General features: G+C 37.7%; 2 protein-coding genes and 1 long non-coding RNA gene across 12 annotated transcripts; 2 read left to right on the top strand and 1 right to left on the bottom strand.

The window, feature by feature from the left end:
- The first annotated feature begins 2,286 nt into the window (after positions 1–2,286).
- LOC122307006 (amino acid transporter AVT6A-like) lies at positions 2,287–7,407 on the top strand. 7 transcript variants are annotated; one of them, XM_043119604.1, is made up of 7 exons: positions 2,290–2,604; positions 2,687–2,756; positions 3,095–3,532; positions 3,715–3,867; positions 4,889–5,092; positions 5,846–6,311; positions 6,919–7,407. In XM_043119604.1, the coding sequence occupies exons 3-7, from the start codon at positions 3,106–3,108 to the stop codon at positions 7,055–7,057; spliced, it is 1,389 nt and encodes a 462-aa protein (XP_042975538.1). In that variant the 5' UTR covers positions 2,290–2,604; positions 2,687–2,756; positions 3,095–3,105; the 3' UTR covers positions 7,058–7,407. The 7 variants fall into 7 exon arrangements, with proteins under 7 accessions (XP_042975539.1, XP_042975540.1, XP_042975538.1 ...); XM_043119605.1 differs by having other exon boundaries at positions 2,287–3,532; positions 4,889–4,898; positions 5,001–5,092; XM_043119600.1 differs by having other exon boundaries at positions 2,290–2,756.
- A 669-nt stretch (positions 7,408–8,076) lies between these two features.
- LOC122307007 lies at positions 8,077–8,971 on the top strand. Its single transcript, XR_006241607.1, has 3 exons — positions 8,077–8,312; positions 8,480–8,601; positions 8,797–8,971. It is a non-coding gene; the product is annotated as an uncharacterized LOC122307007 (long non-coding RNA).
- A 131-nt stretch (positions 8,972–9,102) lies between these two features.
- LOC122307004 (pentatricopeptide repeat-containing protein At3g29290) lies at positions 9,103–12,908 on the bottom strand. 4 transcript variants are annotated; one of them, XR_006241605.1, is made up of 3 exons: positions 11,042–12,902; positions 10,520–10,814; positions 9,103–10,189 (listed from the first exon to the last, which is right to left on the bottom strand). XR_006241605.1 is itself a non-coding variant. In XM_043119598.1 (3 exons), the coding sequence occupies exons 1-3, from the start codon at positions 12,782–12,784 to the stop codon at positions 10,572–10,574; spliced, it is 1,908 nt and encodes a 635-aa protein (XP_042975532.1). In that variant the 5' UTR covers positions 12,785–12,908; the 3' UTR covers positions 10,294–10,571. The 4 variants fall into 4 exon arrangements, 2 of the variants coding, with proteins under 2 accessions (XP_042975532.1, XP_042975531.1); XR_006241606.1 differs by having other exon boundaries at positions 9,103–10,196; XM_043119598.1 differs by lacking the exon at positions 9,103–10,189 and having other exon boundaries at positions 10,294–10,814; positions 11,042–12,694; positions 12,773–12,908.
- Positions 12,909–24,962: the final 12,054 nt, after the last annotated feature.

Below are 24,962 nucleotides of genomic sequence, written 5' to 3' on the forward strand. Positions count from 1 at the left end.
AAAAAAGCTATAAAAAAAATAAAAAATAAAAAAAGCCTATTAAATGGCCACCATCTGTTGGTGGCTTTTGTCTATGGCTGTAGTAGGATGCCGTAATACAAACATTTATCTCCTCCAAAGACAAAAGCTTCACATCATTCGTACTGCACATCAGTGCACTGTTTTTCGACCAATATACATGAACTTGTATGATTGTTTTTTGTGTAATTAATTTGTAGTTAGTGTATTTTTCTTAAATGAAATCAAGCCCATCCTCCATCCAATTTGCTCTCCGTCACAAGATAGAGCAAATTTAGGTAGCATATGAGCAGTTTGATTTCCTTTTTCTCGGTGCAAATTGAATGTTCCAATGACTGTTTCCTATAATCATTAATCTGATATCCTCCAACATGCACATACCTAGAACCTATTTTTTCTGCATTCTTGATTTCTCCACATTTGTAAAACCCAATTCCTGACAGAATTTTATTGCTCTCCACAAAGCCTTGATTTCGGCAACCACAGGTTTAATGAAATGCTTCTGTTTCATGCATAAAGTTGCCATTAATTCAAACCCCCCCTCCCCCCCCTCCCCCTCCAATTTCTATTTTACAATTCCAGCACCTATGCTTCTCTTTCTTCTTTTCCTGAAATGCATCTCAATTAAGCTCAACAACATTTGTCTTAAGAACCATCTGATATTCATCTAACCCTTGCTGAGTGCCAACGGCCTGTGGCTTGACGGCACAACACCCACATCTCCAAAGTGGGTTCGACTCCACTCTCCCAACGCAACAAAAATCCTTACTAAGTTACTTTGATTAGATTACTTGGACTTTCAAAGTTTTTATCAACCATAAGAATATGAATTAAGCAGCATTCGAAAATCTTCAAAGATTTGATCTGTTTCCATGCTCTTCATAATCATGTCGTACTTATGGTTTTGTTTATGATTGACAAATGATTAAGTTAACAGATCATTAAAATCTTTTTTTTAGGGGGGGGTCGGTGATTCATTATGAGGAGTTAGATTTTAAGATCTCAATATTGAAGTCTTTTATATTAAGATTAAAATAAAAAATCATTAGCTATTTATCTATTTATTTCTATTTATGCCTTCAAGATTTTCTCCTCTAATTAATTACCTTGCTTTCATCTTCATCTCCATAATCACGAAGATAGAGTTTGGAGGTATGGTGGTTCAAGCTTTCATTTTCATTGCCATAGAGTAAATGTTATCGTGGCTATGAAAATTGCAAGAAGAGAGAACAAAGAGAAAAACTAGATCTACGAGAAAACAAGAGGAAAAAGATGTGAAAAATGGGGTATAATGGAGAAAATAGGAATTTCCTACTTAAAAATACTAACATGAATACCGAAATAGATCAAATGATTGAATTTTGAGAGCATCAAACCCACTTTACTCTTTAAAAAGTGGTACGTGTTCAACCTTTTCTTAAAAAGTTTCTATTTTATATTTTAAATTTCATTATCTCAAATAGTATTTAAGGACATGTTTTAAGGGATGATTATTCAAGTGATTTGTCACAATGTCACATAAACTATATAACATTAATAAAAAAATAATTAATTTTTCTTAAATTTAACATAGAAGCATTAGCTGCTTTACTCTTTTACCAGAACTATCTAATGAGTTGATGATAGATGCATTAACAGGGCTCCACATTCAACAATAAGTTAGGTGGCATGGTCACGCACAACAAGGACAACATGAATGCTATTTGCATGATTTGGATTGGAAAAAAATAAAATCTTCTAATTTGTATATAGACTTGTTATTGTAAGAGTAATACAGCACAAGTTTTTTGTCAAAAAATAGAGCCCATGATAAAATAAAATTAAAAATAAACGTGAAAAATTCAATTTTTCTTAATAGAATATGCTTTTTTTATAAAAGGTTTATACGAGACTTGTACGTTTAGAGTTTGTATATATCATTATTCTTCTACCTTAATTTACTATTTTTTTTTTAAGTTTCTCTTAATTAGGTGTAAATCTTATTTACAGAAAGAAAAGTAACGATTTACAATTTTTTATAATTTCATATAAATTGGAAGATAGTTTTGCAAAGTGAAATTTATTTTAAATAAATCGAATAATTTTATTAGTTGATTATAAAAATGAATTTAAGAAAGATATAGCGCATATATGTCTTTTTCGGAACAGTTATCCTCGTTTAGATAAAGATTGACGAAGAAAAAAAAAAAGTCTTTTTTCATTGTTTGGACGGTCAATAGATCATATCCTCACGCCAAAAACATCCCGAAGTAATAAAAACGGACAAAAACATCTCAGCTGGACCTTCCCTCTTTCATTCCATTTATCTGCTGTCCGAAAAATCGGAACTTTTTCACCAATTCTTGTGAAGTTTCCTGTGGTTTTAACTTTCCAATCGCAGACGTACCTGATTCTTTTGACGTTGACGTCAACGGCGCTCTTTCTCTGTGATAAACCTAAGAACCATTGTACAAATTTGAATAATTTCACCGTACTCTAAAATTTCCGTGTCTCTTCATCATAATTTGCATTTACAATATTTCACTCAACTCGTTGTCCCGGAGATATTTCAACCAAGCATCAAGATCAAAACAGCAAGATTTCAATGTACTCTTCTTCTCAAACTTCCTGTTTTTGAAGCTTACTCACCTCTTTTTGGGTTTTGGAAAGCTCGTTGTATCTCTTTCAGATTATGCCAAAAATCTCCCTCACTTGATTGAATTTGGTGCTGATCTACGAGACTACGAAGAGAGAATTGGGTTTGTGGAGTTTCGCTGTTTGTTTGAAGTTTAATTTCGATACTTACTTCTCTGAGTTTTGAAATTTATTTCAGTTTTCTTAGTTTCTGCCTTGTGATTTTGAGACTATTTGGCGAAGAAACCGCATCCTTAGGAAATTTGCAGGAAGTGGGTTTTCCCAAATTAGCTATTTGGGTATTGGGTTCAATATCTGCTTGGTTAGGAGTACTAACTTAAATTTGACTTCAACCTCTTAAGAATTGTAGAATTTGGAAACTACTTTGGGTTCTTACGTATACAGTTATTGAGCTCCTTTTGTACATTTCTTAAGCTTAGAATCTTCGTTTGGAGAAATTTAGGATACCAAAAGATGACGATTGGAAATGTTGCACCTAAGGAGGAGAGGGAGTCACGAAAGGCCAAAGCAATTTTTGATGAGAAAGCCCCCTTATTGCCTAGGAGGCAAGAGGAAGATGTTCGGTTCGATGAGTTTCCTGGTGCTTCCTTTACTGGCGCAGTGTTCAATCTATCTACCACAATTATCGGTGCCGGGATCATGGCGTTGCCGGCGACGATGAAAGTGTTGGGACTTGGTCTTGGGATTGCCATGATAATCTTTATGGCTGTTTTGACCGATGCTTCAATCGAGATGTTGCTTAAGTTTAGCCGGGCAGGAAAGTTGGCTTCTTATGGAAGTCTTATGGGGTATGCCTTTGGAAAATATGGGAGAACATTCTTGCAGATATGTGTTGTAATAAACAACATTGGCGTACTCATTGTGTACATGATTATTATCGGTATGACTTCTTCTTCTTTTCATTACTGAGTATATGGAATCCGTATTCAAATATTCGCTTGTGAATTTGATATCTGATTCATGGAACGTTTCGCTAGACAAAGTTGGCCTACAAAATATATCATCGTATACATGTGGAAAGCTACAGTTTTGGCTGATGAATTTTGTATCCTTTTCTTGAAGGCGATGTGCTTTCTGGAACAACTTCAAGTGGAGTTCACCATGCAGGTGTCCTTGAAGGGTGGTTTGGAGACCACTGGTGGAATGGGCGTACCTTTATTCTCTTCGTCACCACGCTTTGTATATTTTCTCCATTGGCATGCTTTAAGCGAATTGGTTAGTTTTATCCTTCATGTAGACATGTACAATGACATTGATATGGTTCTTAATTTTCCACCTCAAATTGAACACGTTCCGATCTAGCAATATCTGAGGTTTTGTTGAAACTATTGTGCTTGAACTATACTAGTAGCTTATAATTTTGATAACTAACACTAATTCATTACTAAGTGCAGATTATAGCAGTAGTTTATATTCATAGAGATATAGAATTGCAGCCTGACTTTGTTCTCATTTTTTGATCAGTAAGATGAGTTTCATTAAAATTAAAAAGTCACCATCTAAATAAATAGGGAGTATACATTAGATATATAATGCTAGAATCTAATTTTATTTGGATGTTGGCCCACGATAGTCCTAGCCTTTCTAATCTTTTAAAAAAATAAAGATACATCTAAGTTTCTAACTAGAGAAAGTAAAAAGATTGGAGAAAATCTTGAAAGCTAAAACTAGACAAACATAAATGGGCAGCCAGCCACAAGGACAGAATTTTAAGTAAGAAAGCTTTGATATCTTCCATTGTCATTGTGTTGTTTTCGAAACTCTTATATTTCTTTCTCGCCAAGGAACCGCATTAGGCATTTCGGAATCATTATAACTTGTCATGATCACTCACAAATTGACCTTTCTAGCACGCTAGTAGATCTACCACTTGTCCAAGTCTCACCTAGACGAGCCCATAGAGATCAAAAGCTGCTTTCTCATTTGTAATTGATATCCGCTTCTGGATGAACATAACTCAGATAATTGGTTTATTGATTTTCGAAGTGCACAGTACTGTGGCTGGGTGATTTTGAATATATGTGCTAGAAATTTAAGTTGTCTTTGGGCATTCTCTTACTTTGAACTTTTGCATCTTCTCTTCACATTTGGTTATCTAAATGTTATGTTTAAAAATCTTTTGTGTAGCATATGATATTGGTAGTAGGACTTCTAATGCATTTCGTATTCTTTGGCTTTATCATGTTTGATGTGCATTGTTGTGGAGATCTTTTATGGCTTCTTTTTATGGTGGCAGATTCATTGAGGTACACATCTGCTTTATCAGTTGCCCTGGCTGTAGTGTTTCTTGTTATTACTGTTGGAATTTTTATCATGAAGTTGATAAGTGGAGGCATTACGATGCCTAGATTGCTACCTGATGTCAGTGATCTTCCGTCATTCTTCAACATCTTCACTGTAGTCCCTGTTCTCGTCACTGCTTATATCTGCCACTATAATGGTATGCAAGATGCTTACCCAAATTTCGCAGATCTTACTTTCCTGCATCCTGGTGTTTCTATTGGAATGGGATCAATGGGGTTTCTTAGCGTGATGAATGTTGAGATGATATAGACCCCTCCCCACCAACAAAAAAAGAAAAAGAAAAAAAAGCATCCACAAAAACGTAAGAAAAGAAATGGAAAGGAAAGGAAGAAAAAAAGGATCGCTTGATTCTCCATCCTTCCCCACCCCCAACCAAAAAAGGGACCACGAAGACTTTGTCAGCCAGCTGTGGTCAAATTCTGGTTGAACTCAGTTAATCTAATAGTAAATTATGCATAGTTTAGGCATTGCTTCTGGTTGTGTGCAACATTTTTCTTTTTTGCTTCTATGAAACTAGGACCCTGCCATTCTTAGAATTTTTTTCTTCGGTTTTTTGAGCTTGTGAATAATAAGCACAATCAGTTTATTTTGTGTCAACAAAGAGAGAAGAAAAGAAGTGTTCCTGCATCCAACTTCTTTGCTTGTTTACCAGCATTTCCTTACAATTTCATATGATTGCCCCAACTTAATGTGATTTTTGGTATGTGAATCTTAGCTCTGGTTGCACAGAAGACCTTACCTATTAACTAGGAGGTATGGTTTCTAGGATTGGAATAAGCTCGAGACATTTGATTGATATGGAAGATTTCATTATTTTCATGTTTTTTCTCCTCTCAAATTGGAAGCGTATATATAACAATAACTTATTTCCTGGACACTTCATTTGCAGTTCACAGCATAGACAATGAACTTGAAGACTCTACGCAGATAAAAGGGGTTGTGCGAACTTCACTTGCCCTGTGCTCATCTGTGTACATAATGACGAGCTTGTTCGGGTTCCTTCTGTTTGGTGATGCAACTTTAGATGACGTGCTTGCCAACTTTGACACCAACCTTGGGATTCCTTACGGTTCCTTGCTTAATGATGCTGTTCGTGTCAGCTATGCTGCTCACCTTATGCTTGTATTTCCCGTTGTCTTCTTTCCATTGCGGCTCAACTTGGATGGCCTCATCTTTCCCTCATCAAGGCTATTGGTTCTCGACAATTGTAGGTTTGCATTGATCTCAATTGGGCTTATTGCTCTTATCTTCATAGGTGCAAATTTTATACCCAGCATTTGGGATGCTTTTCAATTCACTGGAGCGACTGCTGCAGTCTGTCTCGGGTTCATTTTTCCTGCTGCCATTACTCTTAGGTGAGTTTTCCAACATGTCCCTGGACTTTGTTGAAGGATTGATTTTCATTTTTCCTCCTTTTCATTTAAATATTAAACTCAACGAGCTTTGGCTCTAATGGCATTTCCTCACCCCATAAGAATTAGGGGGGATAAAAAGAATGAATTTGTAGAAAGGGCAATGATTTTGTCAAGGTTTGCATGGTTGATTAATTTGTGTGATCTCATTCCTTAAAAAAGGAAATATCAACATTAAGACATTTTTAAATTGCGGGATTTACATATGGGATTGAGATTTCCTGTCAAGTGAACCGAGTTAACCACTTAATGAACTTGATGATGAAAACACTGTGATCGGCAGGTGCTTTGACAGGGATAAATATGCTTTGTATATCATTCATATATTAAATTCTATATGGTTATTACTACTATTATACAAACATTATTACAGATGCCATCTTCCAGCTATGCCCTTTCCATTAGTATCCCTATCCAAGGGAATGAGTTAAATTATTTTTTATCGGTGCTCTACAAATTTCTTGAGCTGGATCTTAAAAAATCAGTTTTTATTTATTTATTTTCCATTTTTATGGGTTATCATAAGTTTGTTTTTCCCTTGGTGATTCAGGGATAATTACAGCTTAGCAACAAAGAAGAACAAGATCGTGGCTGTTTTTATGATAGTCCTTGCAGTCTTCTCCAATCTGGTGGCCATATATAGTGATGCTTACGCCTTGATTAAGAAGAGCCCATCTCCCCGTGAATGATCACCCATGTCGCTCATGTCATGCTTGAAAGAAGGAACCTTGTGGCAGGTTTATTTGGAGGCCAATCAGAAAAACCAGAGTTAAATTATGGTTATAGTAAATCAGCCTACTGTTCATTGGACTAAGGAACTATGCCAAATAAGTGTATGGAGATGCATGCCGATTTGAGATTTGTGGGCATTGTTGGCTTGCGTTCTGCTCGATATTGGATGTTGTAGGTCATGATCAAGTTGTAGAAATGCAAACGTGCGTTATGGATATGTCATTTGTATCTCTTTCTTTCTTTTCTTTCTCCTAGTATGTGTTTCAAACCTTCTGTGTGATAGGAGGTTTCACTTGCAAAAGAACCACCTAATTGCCTCATTTTTTATTTTTTATTTTTTGGTATTTTATTGAAAAATAATAAAATAGACATTGCACCGATTTAAATAGAGAAATGCTTGATTCCATTCCATCTAATGTAGGAAATAAACAAACAGAATCGCCAAAAAATAATTGAATGGCATCGATCACTATCGTTCTCGTAAATTGTTGTTGGAGATTGCTACAGCTACCAAGAGTGGTGTATAAATTATTATTTTTAAATATTTTTTAAAAAAATATAAATTTATTAAAAAATATTTCTTTAACCAATAATAAGAAAAAGAAAACAACAAAAAATGGGTAGCTTTTATCAGATAACCTCAGTGGATACAGTATTTGCCTATTGAGTTTTACTACATACAAGTAAAGTCGCGTACTAATCTGCGTACCAATACTGATTCATTCATATTTAAAATTTAAATTAACATTATTTTCAATAAAATTTACTTTTTAACTAATCATAATAAATTAATACACAATTATGTATACAACTAAATTTTTCCTTACCTATTATTACATACTTTGTCTTGGGCCAAAACCGGTTCAAAGCAAACCCATGGCAGCGGAGGACGAGCTTGCCAAGTACCTCAACTACCTCTTTGACCAATTCTCTCCCTCTCATCCCCATTTTTTTGCCATGGGAGCTGCTAGGTACAGTCCTTAGTGGGGCTTCCCGTGCACTCTATGGTTTGTCATTTTGTCCAAATCAGATTATGTCAAATGATCAAAATGTCATGCTTCTCTAATACTCAAAAATCGTATACGGCGCGCACCAGCCCATTTTTTATTTGTTTTGCCACTACTCAGCTCTTCTTTACTGTGCCGTTCGAAATCTGACGTCGCTCTTCCACCATCGGCATCGTGATCAGCTCCTATCACCACCGGCGTTGTGGTTAGCTCTTGCTCACCAAGATTTTCTTATCATTATTCGAAGTTCCTTTCTTGCGAAATTGGATAGGACCTCGTCTGTTTGTCATTGCCTTCAGTGATATTTTGCAGCATTTATGCCAAGAAAAATATTTTTTGGAGATTTATGATTTTATGTGTGGATATTTGTAGATGAAATCAAGTCTGTTTATGCGAGAAACTTGCCACCTTCTGTATCTATTTTTGAAGTGGAGGAGGAATTCAAGAATTTTGGTAAACTCAGTGATGAGGGTGTGGTCATACGAAGTCACAAGGTTCATCCTTTTTGCATCTTAATCAGCTGTTTTATTGCCTACAAGCATCAATGATATGAAGCAAAATATTTATTATGTGCAGGATGCCAGTGGCCCTTTTAACTAAACTTCGTTTTATTTATATCAAATTATCTTAAGAACCACCTTTTTTTTGGGGGGTGCCAATTTAAAATGTATAGTTTTTCATTTTTGCAGGATGTATGTGTTCCACTCTCATCCCTTGCAGAATTAATATCAAGGTCCAAACAAGAGCTCAACACATCACCACTGGTCTAGTATGTCTAATCAGAATGACTATTCTTTTGTGGACATAAAGATTGAGCTGAAGTCGTTTGCACCCAATGATTGCTTATAAAACAGAGGTAACGATACAAATGCTGCAGAATTCCCATCCAGGCTGGACTATTTTGTTTCAAGGAAAAAAAAAATTAAAAAAGGCTAGGAAGAACGTTTGTATTGCACCCAGTTGGACATGATTTTTAGCAAAGAAATATCCAAGACTTGAACTTCAAACTCTCTTATGTATTCAAAGAAATACCCATCCGAGTAATGACGTATCATTTTTTCACCTAACAATGTACAGTCATTTATAGCATTCTTGAGATACATCAAGGCAAGATTTGTTGTCAATGCAAGTAATGGATTTATTGCGATGGAGAAATCATTAAGGTACCTGCGATGGAGAAAGTAATTTGAATGAGAGCTCTACCAAACTCCATTAAAATGGAGTCGCAGACAACTCAAAGGGGACACCGTTGTCGTGGTTGGTAGCTCTACTAGGGTTCGTCGTCGCCCACCTTCTCTTCCCCAACTTATTTCTCCATCGTGTCCAATGCTTCAAGTCAGTCGTGCTTCACTTTGAAACAAAACCCTTTTTGGGTATTAATAAAACAAGTCGTTTTGGCCATGTAAGAGGTGCACGTGCATACCTCTAGCTAGCGACTATATTAAGAATTTCTCTTTTGCCATTGTATTATTCTCTTTGTCATCATCCATCCCCTCCCATTTCTCATTTTCTAGAGCTCAAATTAATCACTGATAGCTTAATTTTTTTTTTTTTCTTAGGGACGAATAAGGCTAGGTTTGGATAAAAATATAGGTTTAACTCATCTCATCATTACAATCTTCTCAAATTCTTACACAAAATATAATAAACAATTCAATTTTTTCAAATCCCAAAACAATAATAATATTAAAAAAGAATATTCTAACAATATTTTATTTTAAACTTTCAATTTTTATCTAAAATCATCTCATCTTATCTCATATTACTGTCCAAATCTCACCTTAAAATCTCACCTTAAGTTACGAGGAACTGTCGGAGAAGGATATGAGAGTTAAGTACAGAGGCTGTGGAGTCTGGGTTGAGAGTATTTGTGGAGCAGTTAAAGTCCGAGAGCATTTGATTCGACGAGTACGTCCTGCAGATCTATGCCATAGTGCGGCAAGTGACAGAGTTTGAAACTGTCGTCAGGATGCTTGATCAGTATGAGTATTTGCTCGAATCCAAAGTGCAATCCATCTGGCAACACCCTCTCACCTCGTAACATAATTAATCATGTTTGCTGTCTCATTTTCTGCTTCATATCTGTTATCTGAAACTTGTGATGACTGTTTTTGAATTTTGTGAAATATCATTATGTATATCAAATTCGAATACTTGAACTGAACTGCGCAATCTAAGTTGACGAATTGTCTTAGGAAAACCCTTTTTTTTTTTTTATAAGTATCTTATGAAAACCCTTTAAAGAATAAGGATATAATAATCTTCTGTATTACATCATTATGGGATACTTGCAACACGTTCCTTCTATGCACTGAAAACCCATGTCCGAAGAAACAGAGCATCGACAGAACAGGTAACAGTTGTGTACATGACTTTGCTCCGTACAACATAGGCTTTCTTTGGCGTACATACCTTCAACTGATTCATGATTCAGCTAATCGATCCGGACGAGCTTAATTACTGATTATCTCTTTCCTTTTCTCCTTTTAATCTTCTGTCCGTGTTCACCGTAACGAAATAACCTCCTGTTTCTTCGTGAAGCTGAATCACTTGGCAAGTTTTGAAGCATCAGAGCACGTGTTTTTCCATCGGGTTGAAGACCGTTCTCTCGCATTTTCATGTAGAGCTTCTTTGCAGATTCAGTCTTGCCTCTTAAGCACATTCCTTGAATGACAGCATTGTAAAGAGAGACATTTGGGGTAGCCCGCTACAAAGAAATAAAAAAAGACTTGTGAAATTGGCTGGTGCAGATTCAAGGGTTGGCGTAAGGTAAATGCAGCAGCCCTTGAGAATATTAGGCATACAATCAAAGGATCTTAACACTAACATGCAATGAATTGAATGTTTCGAAAGGCAGCACATCAACCGAACGATCATTAATGTTGACATGTTGAGATCTTCAGATGAATGAGCATGTCAAAAAATGAAACTTACATTTAGGATTTCCTCAACTTCATCCCATAAAGATCCCCAAATGCAACCTCTTAATAGCGACAGATGAGTAAATGTGTCGGGATAGCGCTTTTGGTGAACCATGTGCTGGTACACTTGCAATGCAACTTTCGGCTTCCTTGCAATCTCACAAGCACTAATGACCAAATTATATGATTCAGTTGGAACTAAGAGTCCGGAGGCTTCCATTTGCCACAAAAGCTGAAGAGCTCTATCCCATGACCCGAGCTTCGAACAAGACATTAAAGCAGTGTTGAACAAATGCAAACTCAACAGAGAGCCCTGATCTCTCTTAATGATTTCAAAGAGCCAAAGAACATCATTGTGTCGCTCTTCCTTATAAAGAGCACCAAGTATAGCTTTCCATGTGTATGAATCTGGTGAATGGCCCAATGACTTCATGATGTCATAAACCTTAAATGCTAGTTTGAGCTCCCCGGCTTTCCCAAGGCAGTTAATCAATGCATTGCATACAATCGGGTTTGGCTTAAGCCCACCCTTCAAAATATCTTGAAAGACGCTAAGTGCCAAACTCCAGTTTCCCTCCTTCGTGCACACACTAATTATAGCTTGCATTGTATCATTCCCTGGCTTGAATCCATTTCGAACCATCTCGCTATAAGCATCGATAGCCAGTTCGGTTTGGCCGCTGCGAACAAAATTGCTGACTAAGAGGCAGTAAGTAACTCTAGTCGCACAACAGTCATTTGCCTTCATACAATTCCATATCCTCTCAGCTTCAACCCAATTGTTAATTTTACAACAGACAGTTATCATGGTGTTATAGACGATTGCATCAAAATCCTTCCTCACTTCACATTCCCCTCGCAATTCCATAAACATTTCAAGGGCTGCATCGCAACCCCGAGAATTGGCAACAGCTTTCAGTACTATACTGTAAGTGTGCCTCGTAGTTATCTGCTTTGTCTTCATAAACTCAAAGAGTCTCAACCCATCTTCAAGCAGCCCATTCCTCAAAAGGCAAGATAAAAGAGAATTACATGCATGTAAATTAGGAGAAAGACCTAACAATTCCATCGACCTGAACAATTCAAATGCACTTCGAACTTTATTGGTTCTGCTAAGCACTAAAACTCGCTTTGATAACTGCTCTTCATCAGTTTCCTCCAAGAAATGTACTCTCGTTTCGTTCAAAGTAGTCGTCGCAGTAGAATTTGACTCAGGCAAGCCAACACATCTAGGTTCAATATCTCGATCCTTCTGAATCGCTACATCTCCCCAAGGAGGCAAAGTCTGCTCAAAAATAGATGCTTCAAACCCTTCATCTCCTCCTCCAGTCAGTTCCTTTCCTTCCCCCTCTTCACAAACCGAACCAGCATCAACAGTCGCAACCATGTTCATATCGATGCGAGATTTGTCATTCCAAACGGGTCGTAATAAACAATTTTGTCGCGTCCCTGGTTGCCGCATGGAGATTATGCGAAGGTCAGGCATTATCGCACACCACCTATTCGACTTTATCACAGAATTATTATACACGCCACAACGAAATTGCCGACAGCTAATTCTACGTAAGTAGACAGTCCGGTCATGTGGGTGATGTTGGCAAGAAAACCCACTCGACAGAATGGTTACAGAAACTGAGTCCTTCAATAGTTCAAGCATAACTGCACCCTGAAAAATAAAGAGAAAAACAAAAGGATAAAACAGAGACTCTTTAAGCGAGAGAAGCTGTTTGAGACACTCACTGACCTTGTCAAGCATGACCCAGCTGGCGTATGCGATTCAATCCCTCAGAGAATGATGAATACGAAAAGATAATTTCACCATGACGCTCTTGTTCTCGCTTCTCGAACTAAGAGACAGAGAGAGAGAGAGAGGACTTGGGGGGGGGGGGGGGGGGGGGGGGGGGGGGGGGGGGGGGCGGGGGTTGGTTTTGATCAAATATATATACTAGGAAGGGCACAAGTGCAACGTGTCCCCAGTTGGAAAAAATAATAATAGTAAATCATAAATGAGAAAGTAAATAAAAATAAATAAATAGATTTAAAATAGAGTTTTGTTATATATAAGTATAGTCGCGTACTAATCTGTGTACCAATATTAATTTATTTATATATAAAATTTAAATTAATATTATTTTTAATAAAATCTATTTTTTGACCAATCATATCACATTAGTGTACACTTATACTTGTAATTATATTTTTTCTTTAAAATAAGGTATAAATTTATAAAAGTTAAACCAAATATAATAAAAGGTGGGAAACAAACATCGATTTTATTTATAAGCCAGTATTTTATTCAAACATATAATTACAATATTGAAACTTTCATAACAATAGATTTGGAATATTTAAGATGTGCTTTAGTTACAGGATTGATGGAAAGAATGTTCACCTTGTTTTAACATAATTTTTCAAGTTAATTTATTTCTACACCTACATAAATAATCCAATATTTCTCTGAAACTTTATTTGAAATATTTTATAAATATGATAGATGCTCCTGTAATAATTAAAACATATAAAAACGTAATGTATCAAATTTTTTAAATAGATTTAAAAATATACAATTGACCTCACCTGTATGTCCAAGAAAAATAACAGTTATACAATCTATTAGTCACATAAATAAAACTGAAGCACTTTTGATTTACAAATTTGTAATTAATCACATGTGAAATAGTCAAAAGTAATATAATATTCAATACTAAAATGTAATAAATAAATTCAATAATCAGATAATATAAAAGAAGAAAATAACAATAATATTTTTCATAAAGATTTTATGAAGACCAAGTATTTTTTATGGTAATTTTTTTACATTAGCCAATTTTTAAAGTAGTGTTTTTTTTCACATGGGAAGTCCAAATTTTAACAGTGGAAGCCTAAATACTTTCCAAATTTTTGCAAAGCCCAACCTATGATATCTCATATGATAAGGATAAGGGTAAATAATATATGAAATCCCACATTACTTGAAAATGAAAAATTCTTACTCTTTATAAAGTTCTAATGAGGTTTCAATTGTATCATTTACTAATCTTTGTTAAGTATAGGCCATGCGGATTTAGCCTTCTATTAGGATGTTACAAATAGTATCAAAACCTATCCCAACTAAAAATATGGGACTTGAGCCGTGCCATCTACAAAGGACAGGCTCGACGAGTACGTCAAAAATTTAAGAGGAGAGATTGTGATACCCAATATAATAAGAATAAATATAGATGGTATATGGGATCCCACATTGATTAGGAATGAAAAATTCTTACTCTTTATAAGATTCTAATGAGACTCCAATTGTATCATTGATTAGTTCTTTTAGAGTATAAGTCATGTAAATTGGGCCTTCCATTTGAGCGTCACATAACCCTTTCCAAGTGTTAAACACATCATTTTAATGGAAAGTAAAAAAACTAAAACTACACCCTTTACATCACAACCCTTGCCTAATAGACTTAAAACGACACTGTATCCCCTCTTTTTCAAACTGCACTGTTTCATACCCACAAAATAACTCCCAATTCTCGCAAACTACCATTTAACCTAGCCACTCTCCCTTTTCGTCTTCTCTTACGTCAGAGCCAAGATCTCAGCTTTCCTTATGCCTTGCACACGATCTCTCCATTGGAACCTCTAACAAAAACAAAGAACAACTACCATCATATCCATTTCTTTCTCAGTCAGTCAATGAAATTGTGGCCACTTCTCTTCCTCTCTCTCTATCACTGGATGAAGCTGTGATCTCTCCGACCATCATCTACAAAGAACAACCCCAACCTTTCCATCTCTCTCATCTAGTTCTCTCTCTCTCTCTCTCTCTCTCTCTCTCTCTCTCTCTCTCTCTCTCTCTCTCTCTCTCTCTCTCTCTCTCTCTCTCTCTCTCTCTCTCTCTCTCTGTTTGTTTCTTATAAATTTTGTTTGTGAATTGTTACAAATGTGAAGAAATTTTTTTGCTTGCCCTCATATGGGTATGAAATGCTTTCTGAATCGTCACAAATTTTATCGAATTTGGTGTATTTTTCTACAAATTCGAGTAGAAATTTTTCTAATGGTATGAGGAGATTTTACTATTTTCTTTAGATATACACGTATTGCATCTTCTTTTTAGATTTTATTTCATTGAGCATAAATATATCATTTATGTAGTAAACTTAAACAAATTTGAAGGGATTTTCTTTCGATATGAACATATGAGTATGAAATCCTCTTTAATACTTACAAATTTGAACATTTTTTTTTTGTTTTTTGTTTTTTGTTTTTTTTTTTTTGGTCTACAAATCTGACTATAAAATTTTATAATGGTCTGGGAAAATTTTGTTCTTTTCATTAGATCTTCTTCTTCTTTCTTTTCTTTTCTTTTCTTTTCTTTTCTTTTCTTTTCATCTTTTTTTTTCTTTGCAATTTTGAATCAATCTGTATTCATTTTGTTTCATCTATGTGGGTATGAGTTCTTTGCTAAGTTCAAGACATTCAAGAAATGGTCTAATGGTCGAAGGAAATTTTGTTCTTTGATGAAGTTGGTTGAGTGTAAATGGGTATGATTTATGTAGTAAACTTAAACAAATTTGAAGGGATTTTCTTTCGATCTGAACATATGGGTATGAAATCATCTTTCAATCCTTACAAATCTAAACAAATTTTGTTTCTTTTTGTACAAATCTAACTGTAATCTTTTCCAATGGTCTTAGGAAATTTTGTTATTTTCTTTAGATCCTTCTTTTTTTTTTTTCCGGTTTGGAATCTATCTGTATTCATTTCATCTCTATGGGTATAACTTCTTTGCTGAATATGTCAAAGGGATAAAAAAAAAAAAAAAAAGGTTAAAAGCAGGGGGTAAGAAAAGAAAAATTGGACAATAAAAGAGAATAAAATGGAAAGAAGCCGAATAAAACAAAAATGGACAAAATCTACTGTTTACTTCTCATTCACACTTCTTTAATAGATACAGTTATGTTGTGAACTAATTGAAAAGAGAGAGATTCTCCGAGACAAAGAGAGAGAATGATAGAGAGAGAGATATTTGTTATTCCATATAATGAACCTAGAAATATACTCATATATATAGGGGTACAAAAGTCTTAATTGACGGCTAAAACCTGGTCAATTATGACGGCTAAATGTGGTCATACAATACAAATTGGTTTATAACACTCCTCCTTTGGATGACCATATTTAAAGATATGTCTCGTTAAAACCTTGCCAAAGAAAAATCATGTGGGAAAAAACCAATGGCGAAAGAATAATAGTACAATATTCATGTGTACCGTCAAGCGCTTTAGGATTGTCTCATTAAAATCTTGCAAAGGAAAATCCAATGGGATAAAACCTTAGCGAAGGAAAAAGAGTACAATAAGTATAAGTTTTCAAGACATTACTCTCTCTGAAAAATGCATGATAATAGGTCTTCAAGTCTCCACATTCCAATATTCTGCATAATCTTCTTAAATATTATAGTTGGTAATGCTTTAGTAAATAAATTTTTCAAATTATTACTTAACCGTATCTGCTTGACATTAATTTCACATTTCTCCTCATGAATTGCAATGATCTTCTTGTATGGATCTGAAAGATAATCTGCATCCGTATATCCAACTAATTGTAGACTTGATCCGTGTTGATAAAATAATCACATATTCAGGGTTTCAATTGAACTGGAGATAACGTACTTCAGGACCAAGAATTTCTTCATTGTCTTCACAATGACGAAATGGATCTTTTCTTCTCATCAAATGATAGAGCAACCATTGAAGTACTCAGGGGATGAGCTTTGTCCATATAAAAGTACTTTAAGAATTTATAGTGAAAGGTCTTTGCGTTGATGCATCTCAATATTGTGTACCAACTCTTTAAATGATGCAGTTGAAAATGTTTTGGTAAACAAGTTCACCATATTAATTCAAGATCATATTAAATTCACTACTCTTCTGGAGTTGTGCTCTTCTGGAGTTCTTGTAAATAATATAGTTAGTGGAGAATTCATTAAAATTAAGCCGCTAACCTCCTTTTTTAACAAAAACGGTGGCTATCTTTTTAGACCAGACAAGTACCGCAAGATTTTACAGCTCTTCTGTAACTGTCAGGCGCTGCAGAGCTATGATGATACATCTCTTGTCTCTTGTAGAGAGATACTTCATGAGAGATGTTGTGAAGCAATAGAGATGTTTTGTCATAATTTTTTCTATAAAAGAAATATTCAGCTCATCTTCATTCGCATCTCATCTTCTTCACTTTTCTGTAATTAGTCTACACTCTTACTCTGCAATCTCTTTCTGCATTCTTACTCTGTATTGGCTCAGCAATCTTCTCATGACCAATATATGTATTCTGCACTTTGTTTACCAGTTGTTTCTACTTCTACCGTAGGTGCTATAATGCAATACAATAATGATCTAACTAATAAGTCAGATAATGAAGTTATCTACGAGCCTGTGAATCTCAGTACCTGATACTCATCAACCATTGTCGCATTTTCTTAACGACTATAATCCAAAACTTGTGAGGTTGACAAACTCAACGAAAATATTTCTATCCTTCAGCAACTTCTTCTGGAGTCCAACATGAAGATAAAAGCATGAAAAGAAGAATTAACCAATGATTTTAAATTCCTTTAGATAGGGATGTCATGCAGATTTTTGAAGAGCAAAAGCGTTTAAAGAATGAGGCAAAGAGCCTCAAATTTCTGTAATTTTGTTTCGAGATAATAAAATAATATTTCAAAATTATTTATATTTGTGTTTCTATCTTCTGGTAAATGTTCTGTGTGCTCCATTTTATTTCTCCTTCAATAATGCACACTTATTACAAAACTGTAATATGAATCTGAAATACTAATTGTATTTAAGAGATGGTATTTCAGAACTAATAATTTCATTCATCTCCCACTTGAAGCCGCAAGGGTTTCAGATTTATATTTCAAATATGTGCAGTTTTCATGAGCTCTTCTGGAAGCTCAATGATATTTAAATCATCTATATAAATTGCAATAAGTTAATATAGATACTGAAAATATATGAAAAATAACTTGTTTCACGTGCGTTTGGATTGTTTTTAGATCATATAAGAATTTTTGAAACTTAATAGAATACATATTTCTGAATGTATTCAAATTAGAAGTTTCAGACATTTTATATCCTTCAGGAATTTTCATATATGTGTCATGATCCAATGATCCATATAAATATGCAGTTACTCATGCATATCCAAACTCTCAGTAATTTTCAAGCTAATAAAAACCTCAATATAATTTCAACCACTTTAAAAGTATATTAATATTGTTTCTGCGAGAAACCGACTCGTGATTTATTTATCACATTTTCAGATTAGAAGTTTCAGGCATTTTATATCTTTTATATAAATATCCACTGATATTCAATAAGTATCACATCTTTAGGTGTTTGGACTACGTGTCCATATGTATCATATTTTACTAGTGATATCAATTCTGCAGGAATTGTCTGCGAGAAACTGACTCGTGATTTATATATCACATTTTCATTTCCTTTGTATAAATACCCACTGATATTCAACAAGTATCATCTCTTTAGGTGTTTGGACTACGAGTCCATATGTATCACATTTTACTAGTGATATCAATTCTGCAAGAATTGTTTCTTTCTATTTTGGCCAATATTTTTACATAGGTATTCTTCGACGGTTCTTGGTTCACTTTTTTATTACTTTTGGTAATGTCAATTGCCATCTTTTATGAAAATATGTTGTCGATAACAGTTTTATTTTTATCCAGAATTTCTCCAATATTCATGAAATGTATCGAGATCTCGTTATTTTCAAGTACCTGTCACTCTTCAAAGGAAGACATTTCATGAAAAACGTCTTCATGAGGTTCTCTTCAGGAGGATTATACTCTTCAGGAGCTTTTATTGTGAGAGAATTTTGTACAGATAGTTTGGATAAATCTTATTGCTTGTTTTGTGGGTACAGCCTCTTCAGGAGCACCAATTTCTTTTATTTGTGCTTTTCTCTTTCAGAATGTTTTATCTTTTGTATCAATAGGTCTCACATGCCTTTAGACATGTCTTATGTTCATTAGACTACTAAATTTCTTAATTGTCATTGGGGGAATTCAATCCTCCCTGAGATTTTAGCAGCTAAAATACGAGACATTGTTATCTTATTTCATCCATAAATTAATTATCATCTGAACTTCCAGTTTACTTATGATAATCAAGATAACGTCGAATTATTTCATTTTATTTGCTTATAGCAAATTTTTCTTTCCATTCATGATGGGAAGACTTTATAGTAAAAGAATCTTCTGGTTTTTTTATGGACGTCCATATGAAAATTTATTTGACATATCGTAATTGATTTCGGATGATCAAGATAATCATGAAAAACATACAAATATTTTGAATCATATCACTTTTGATGCATTATAATATTTTATTCAATAGTTGTATAATATCATTTCAAAAAGAAAGCTGATAGTTTTTCTAATACGAGTTTCTAAAAAAGTATTATAAAGATATTAATTACCACGTCCAATCTCTTAGTTTCTTTGAATAAAATGTATCATTCTCTTCAATTCAGGGAATAAAATAATATAAATCAAATATCATTCACTTCAGGGAATGATGTGGAACTAGTAGGACATGACTAATGATTTCTTAACAAAAACTCATTATTTTGCTTAGCTACTAGAAAACCAGATATAAATTTAGAATATATTGTAAACTTTTATACTTTATATTGTTACTTTATGAGCACATTCGAGGCATTTATTTAAACAAATATTCTTTAGTAGCTTTTCTATACACAATTTCAATTATGCAACTTCGGGTGCATTAATCATAATGATGTTTTGGTACACGTATCACTCATTTAAACTATGAGATACTCAATAAAATTATTGATTTAGAGCGATCCTTCAGGGATGCTCAATTTTTATTCCAAGATGAATCTTAATATGAAATACTCAATAAAATTATTGGTTTAGAGCTATCCTTCAGGGATGCTCAATTTCTATTTTAATATGAATTTTATCATCAATAATTCATAAAAAGTATAAAAAGTAATTAGAACTTGTATATAAATTATTTGAGTAAAAATTTACCACAGATATAATTGAAATGTAAATTATGAAAATTTTAATTTACCATAGATATAATTGATATGTAAACTATGTGAATAAATATAGAATTTTATCAAGTAATAATAAGGAATATAATATTTAATACTCATCTTGAAAATTGCAAATAATATATTAAAAAATTTACTTGAAGTAAAATACCATTAACTTCAAAATCAACAGAACCTCGTGCAGCTCTCCATGAGGACCTTATCATGTGAGGGCTTTTGGGGTGTGTTACCAACTCCACTTTATGCTCAAAAGCTTCCAAGAAAAGTCCAACTATCCAGGTAGCCGCCTGTCAAAACCCCAAGGCAGGAGGCCACGGGCCATGCCTTGACCAGCACCAGCCCATGCCAGGACAGCACGCCAGCAGCACTGTTGGCGTCGCTTGATTGCCCACAGACCGAGCCCTTGGTGAATGCTAGACCACAGTCACCCTCCATCAGGCAGCGAATAGTCGGCGCGCGCACGCAAGTGAGGTTGTCACACCACACTCAGCGCACGGCTAGACTGCACGCACGCCTAGTGCGCGTGCGCAGCAGGCACGCATGGGCTATGCGCACACACCGTGTGCATGCATGGGCCGTGCGTAGGCACAAGGCCCATGCATGGCCTAGGCACCCGCGCAGCGCACGCTTGCACACCCACCTTGGAATTGACGGTGCGGCTGCCCAGCAGGCCCACGCATGCTGGCATGCCGCTCAACGCCCTGGTCTTGACCAGGGCCATGCTGATCAACGCCCTGGCCTTGGCCAGGGCCTTACTACTCAACGCCTTGGTCTTGACCAGGGCCATGCTGATCAACACTCTGGCTTTGGCCAGGGTCTTGCTGACCAACGCCCAGGCACCACAGCCTGGGCCATGCAGACCAACGCCTAGGCCCCACTGGCCTGGGCCATGCAACAGCCTGCCATGCTTAAGCCAACCACGGTCCAACCCAGCGACTCGCCAATGGCGCCCAGCCCATACAACCTGGGCCACACATGCAAGGACCATGGACCAGCCAAGGCTAGGCCGGCAGGCCAACCTGAAGACCCACGCGTGCAAGCATGAAGCCTATGCTGTGAGTCATCCTGGCCACCCATGGGCCACTGACAGCATGAGGCCTTAACTAGGAGGCGTGGGCCCAGAACCATTTTCCCTTTGTAATCGTTTTAATTGCTTTCTAGTATAAGTGAGACAATAGGCTATCACTTAGTTTTATCTTGGAACATTTGGACGAATTTGGCTTGTAAGCCCCCATAGACACATTGGTGCTTTGTCACTTAGGCTCCATTAGGTGCAATCCGTGAATCCCAAAGGAGAAGGCTCACCCTGTGCAATTCGTGAATCAGGGTAACCTATTGATTTCATTGTTTTCCTTTGATTAATGCATTGTTGAGGTATTTCAGCATTTTGGATTGTGTCTATTGCATCACATTCGCATTTGCTTGCTAATTATTTTGAACCGTTCGAGTGGGGCATCGCTTAAGGCAGCCACGAGTTGCCATTGAAGGGCATCTGGTCTGACCAGGCCACCCTGGTCGAATCTGGAGCAAGGTCAGGGACAAGCTGACAGTTACCACCCACCAGCCAAGCTACACGCCCAGCCCTTGCCACCTGTCTAGCCACAACCGCTCCCCTACTTTGTAGGGAGTAACCAACCATCCCTTAAACCGCTCAGCCATCACCCACTCGGCCAACCCACTTAAACCACCCTTAGCCACGTGTGCTTCATCATCAGAAGACACATGTGTGAGACTTGGTCAGCCCCCCAGGCGAGTGACACCAGTACTTGACTTGGTCAACCACCATCAGGAGATACCTGGTGCCTGACTTGGTCAGCCCACCAACAGGAGCCACGTGTGCCTGATTTGGTCAGCCAGCCACTTAACCACATGATCCCACTCACAACCGTTTTTGACGATTCAGCTACTGCACATGCATGCATGCACGCCCAGTCACTAGAATCTCGCCCACCATCAGCCACTGATCAACCATACGAACTCAGCCAACACCACCCATAACCATCACGGTCAAGCAAGTGGCAGCCCACATCGATCATTGAGGAGCAATAAGGGGCGCGGCAGCTTGGTGTCTAGGATCTCGACCGAGGACCCTATCACCAATTTGGTGCTTTCATTGAGAGCAGCCACGTGCTTGAAGGTTCAAGAGAGGTTCTCACTTCTCTATTGAGGTACGCAACCCATCACTTGTCTTTGTGAGTTTGGTTAGGGGATCTACGGAGGATCCCAACGTTGTTGCAATTTTTCTTTCTATTGTTATTGTTGCATTGTGGAGTTTGGGGGTTGTGGTAGAGGAAGGAGTAGATAGGTTTGGAGCGGTTGCCACGCTAGAACGTGAGCAACCTAGGGTCGGACTCAGTTTGTGGTTGGGGTCGGTCACCCTCGAATGTGAAGGACCCACGGTTGGAACCACGAGCCTCCACCATCAGCCCGTTTTTCACCCATTTTTACCAACAGTTTGCAAGCCTAAACCATCTGTGAGGGTCAGTTTGCAAGCCACTCAGCCGTGATATAGTAGCAAGAGTGAATCAACATGCAAGAGAGGCAGTCTGTAGAGGAGCCCACGGACATTTCTAATAGAGACCGGCTAGAAGTTCTAGAGGATCACACCAACAAGATTACTTCAATTCTTGATGGTGTCACCAACAACTTAGCCGAGCTGCGTGTGGCCATGGAGACCTCTAACAAGGATAACCAGAGGGCCATGGAGAACATAAGGAGAGAGACGAACACCACATTGGAGCGGCTAGAGAGGAGACTAGCCGAGAACCGTCCTGAGACACCACCTCATAGGGGCGATGCCTATGCTGATGGACTGGAAACCAGTGTAACCGAGTCCATGCATGCGTCGCCAAGGCAAGGTTGGAGGCATGGTGGCCGTGTAGAGAACCGTCAAGGTTACCATGAGAGGTGGATTCCGAATGCTGCCTTTGAGAGAGAGGAGCCATTGGCTGGCTATCGGGCTAGGAGCCCTAGTGTTCACCATGAGCACCAGGAATTTGAGCACGAGCAAGGCTATGAGGAGCCTTACCAACATGAACAACCCGGGCCATGGAGAAGACAGCATGGTCGTGGCTACCATGGGCCACAATTTGAGAGGGACGACTATGAAGATAGAAGAGGAAACCGGCATCAGGATTGGGGACCCAGGCGCCCTAAGGTCGACTTCCCAAAATATAGCGGTGGTGACCCCTATGAGTGGTTGGACAAGGTCCATCACTACTTTCTGACATATGACATCCCACGCCATGAGAGGATGTCCATAGCATGCTTTTACCTTGAAGGCAAGGCTGGAAAATGATGGCGTTGGATAAGGGACCAGTACGACAAGGATCATATGAGGCTGGGTTGGATAGCCTTTGAGAAGGAGCTCCTCAGTCAGTTCTGGCCATCACCAGTTGTCAATCACCATGGGCAGCTGGCCAAGCTAAGGCAAGAGGGCAAGGTCCAGCACTATATAGAGGAGTTCAGGCAGCTACAGATCATGGTTAGGGGCTGGTCAGAGGAAGCCTTGATAGGCACATTCATTGATGGTTTGAGACCTTGGCTTGCCAAGGAAATCAAACTTAGACAGCCCACAAGGCTACCCGAGGTGATGAAGATGGCTGAAATTCTTGAGGAGAGCCATTCTAGTGAGCGGCGCCCAACCAAAGACATGGGGAGCAAGTTTTTCAAGACTGTGCAAACCAAGGTCTCTTGTAAGGGAAGGGACACATCAGCCACCACCTCCAAACCGAGACCGGAGATCAAGAAGCTATCCAGTGAAGAGGTGCAAGAGCGCATCAAGAAGAGGCTGTGTTTTAAGTGTGGAGACAAATGGGGCCCCGGTCACAAGTGCAAGGCAGCTCAGGCCTTGTTTATGTTTGAGGACGAGTCAAGTGATGATGAGTCTGAAAGCAGCCAAGAGGAACCCAGCCAAGAGGAGGAAACTGAATCTGGTGGCACACCAGAGGAGGCTGAGCTATCATTGAATGCCATGGCTGGCATTTCTAAACCCACGTCCATGAGGTTGATGGCATGGGTAGGCAAGCATGAAGTGACTTTGCTAGTGGATAGCGGCTCCACACACAACTTCATTAATTCCAGCATTGTGGGCAAGGTTGGACTTAAGCCGAGCCCTATTCCCCCATTTGAAGTAAAGGTGGCGAGTGGAGAAAAGCTGCAATGTGAGGCTCTCATCCGTGAAGTGAAGATGAATGTTCAGGGGGTCCGTATTATGGCAGACTTGCATGTGCTGCCCTTGGTCGGCCTTGACTTAGTCCTGGGGAATGCTTGGCTGAAGAGCCTTGGTAGGGTCGTCCATGACTATCACAACATGACCATGGAGTTTAAACTTGGCTCCAAGAAGCGACTGTGGACAGCCATTGCCAGTAAGGAGATCAAGTCATGCGAAGCCATTATGTTTGATAAGCTTTGCAAAGGCGGGGCACATTGCTTCGCCATCGTGGTGGCCAAAGAGGATGTAATGAGACAAGTCGAGAACAAGGGTCAGGAGGGCACCCATGATGATTTAGAGCTATTGCCTGAGGAAGTCAAGCCTGTCTTAGCAGCCCACGGGGGGGTACTCGAGGTGCCCACTGCACTTCCACTCCTAGAGAGTTTGATCACAGAATTCGACTAGTGGATGAAACCAAGCCGATCAACGTGCCACCCTATAGATACGCCCACTTTCAAAAGGGAGAGATTGAACGGCAGGTGGATGAGATGTTAAAGAGTGGCCTAATCCGCCCTAGTACCAGTCCCTTTTCTTCACCGGTGTTGTTGGTGAGGAAGAAGGATGGCACATGGAGGTTCTGTACGGACTATAGGGCCTTGAATGAAGCCACAGTCAAGGACAGATT

The sequence above is a fragment of the Carya illinoinensis genome, chromosome 4 (assembly GCF_018687715.1).
Source record: "Carya illinoinensis cultivar Pawnee chromosome 4, C.illinoinensisPawnee_v1, whole genome shotgun sequence".
Taxonomy (NCBI): Eukaryota; Viridiplantae; Streptophyta; class Magnoliopsida; order Fagales; family Juglandaceae; genus Carya; species Carya illinoinensis.

What these genes read in the sequence shown, in the direction of transcription:
- LOC122307006 (XM_043119600.1), top strand. Translation starts at nt 3,106, where the DNA reads ATGACGATTGGAAATGTTGCACCTAAGGAGGAGAGGGAGTCACGAAAG. An exon ending in TGTGTACATGATTATTATCG is followed by an intron (nt 3,533 to 3,714) that starts GTATGACTTCTT and finishes CTTTTCTTGAAG; the next exon opens with GCGATGTGCTTTCTGGAACA. An exon ending in GGCATGCTTTAAGCGAATTG is followed by an intron (nt 3,868 to 4,888) that starts GTTAGTTTTATC and finishes TTATGGTGGCAG; the next exon opens with ATTCATTGAGGTACACATCT.
- LOC122307004 (XM_043119597.1), bottom strand. Translation starts at nt 12,784, where the DNA reads ATGCTTGACAAGGTCAGTGAGTGTCTCAAACAGCTTCTCTCGCTTAAA. An exon ending in AAGTTGAGGAAATCCTAAAT is followed by an intron (nt 10,815 to 11,041) that starts GTAAGTTTCATT and finishes ATTTCTTTGTAG; the next exon opens with CGGGCTACCCCAAATGTCTC.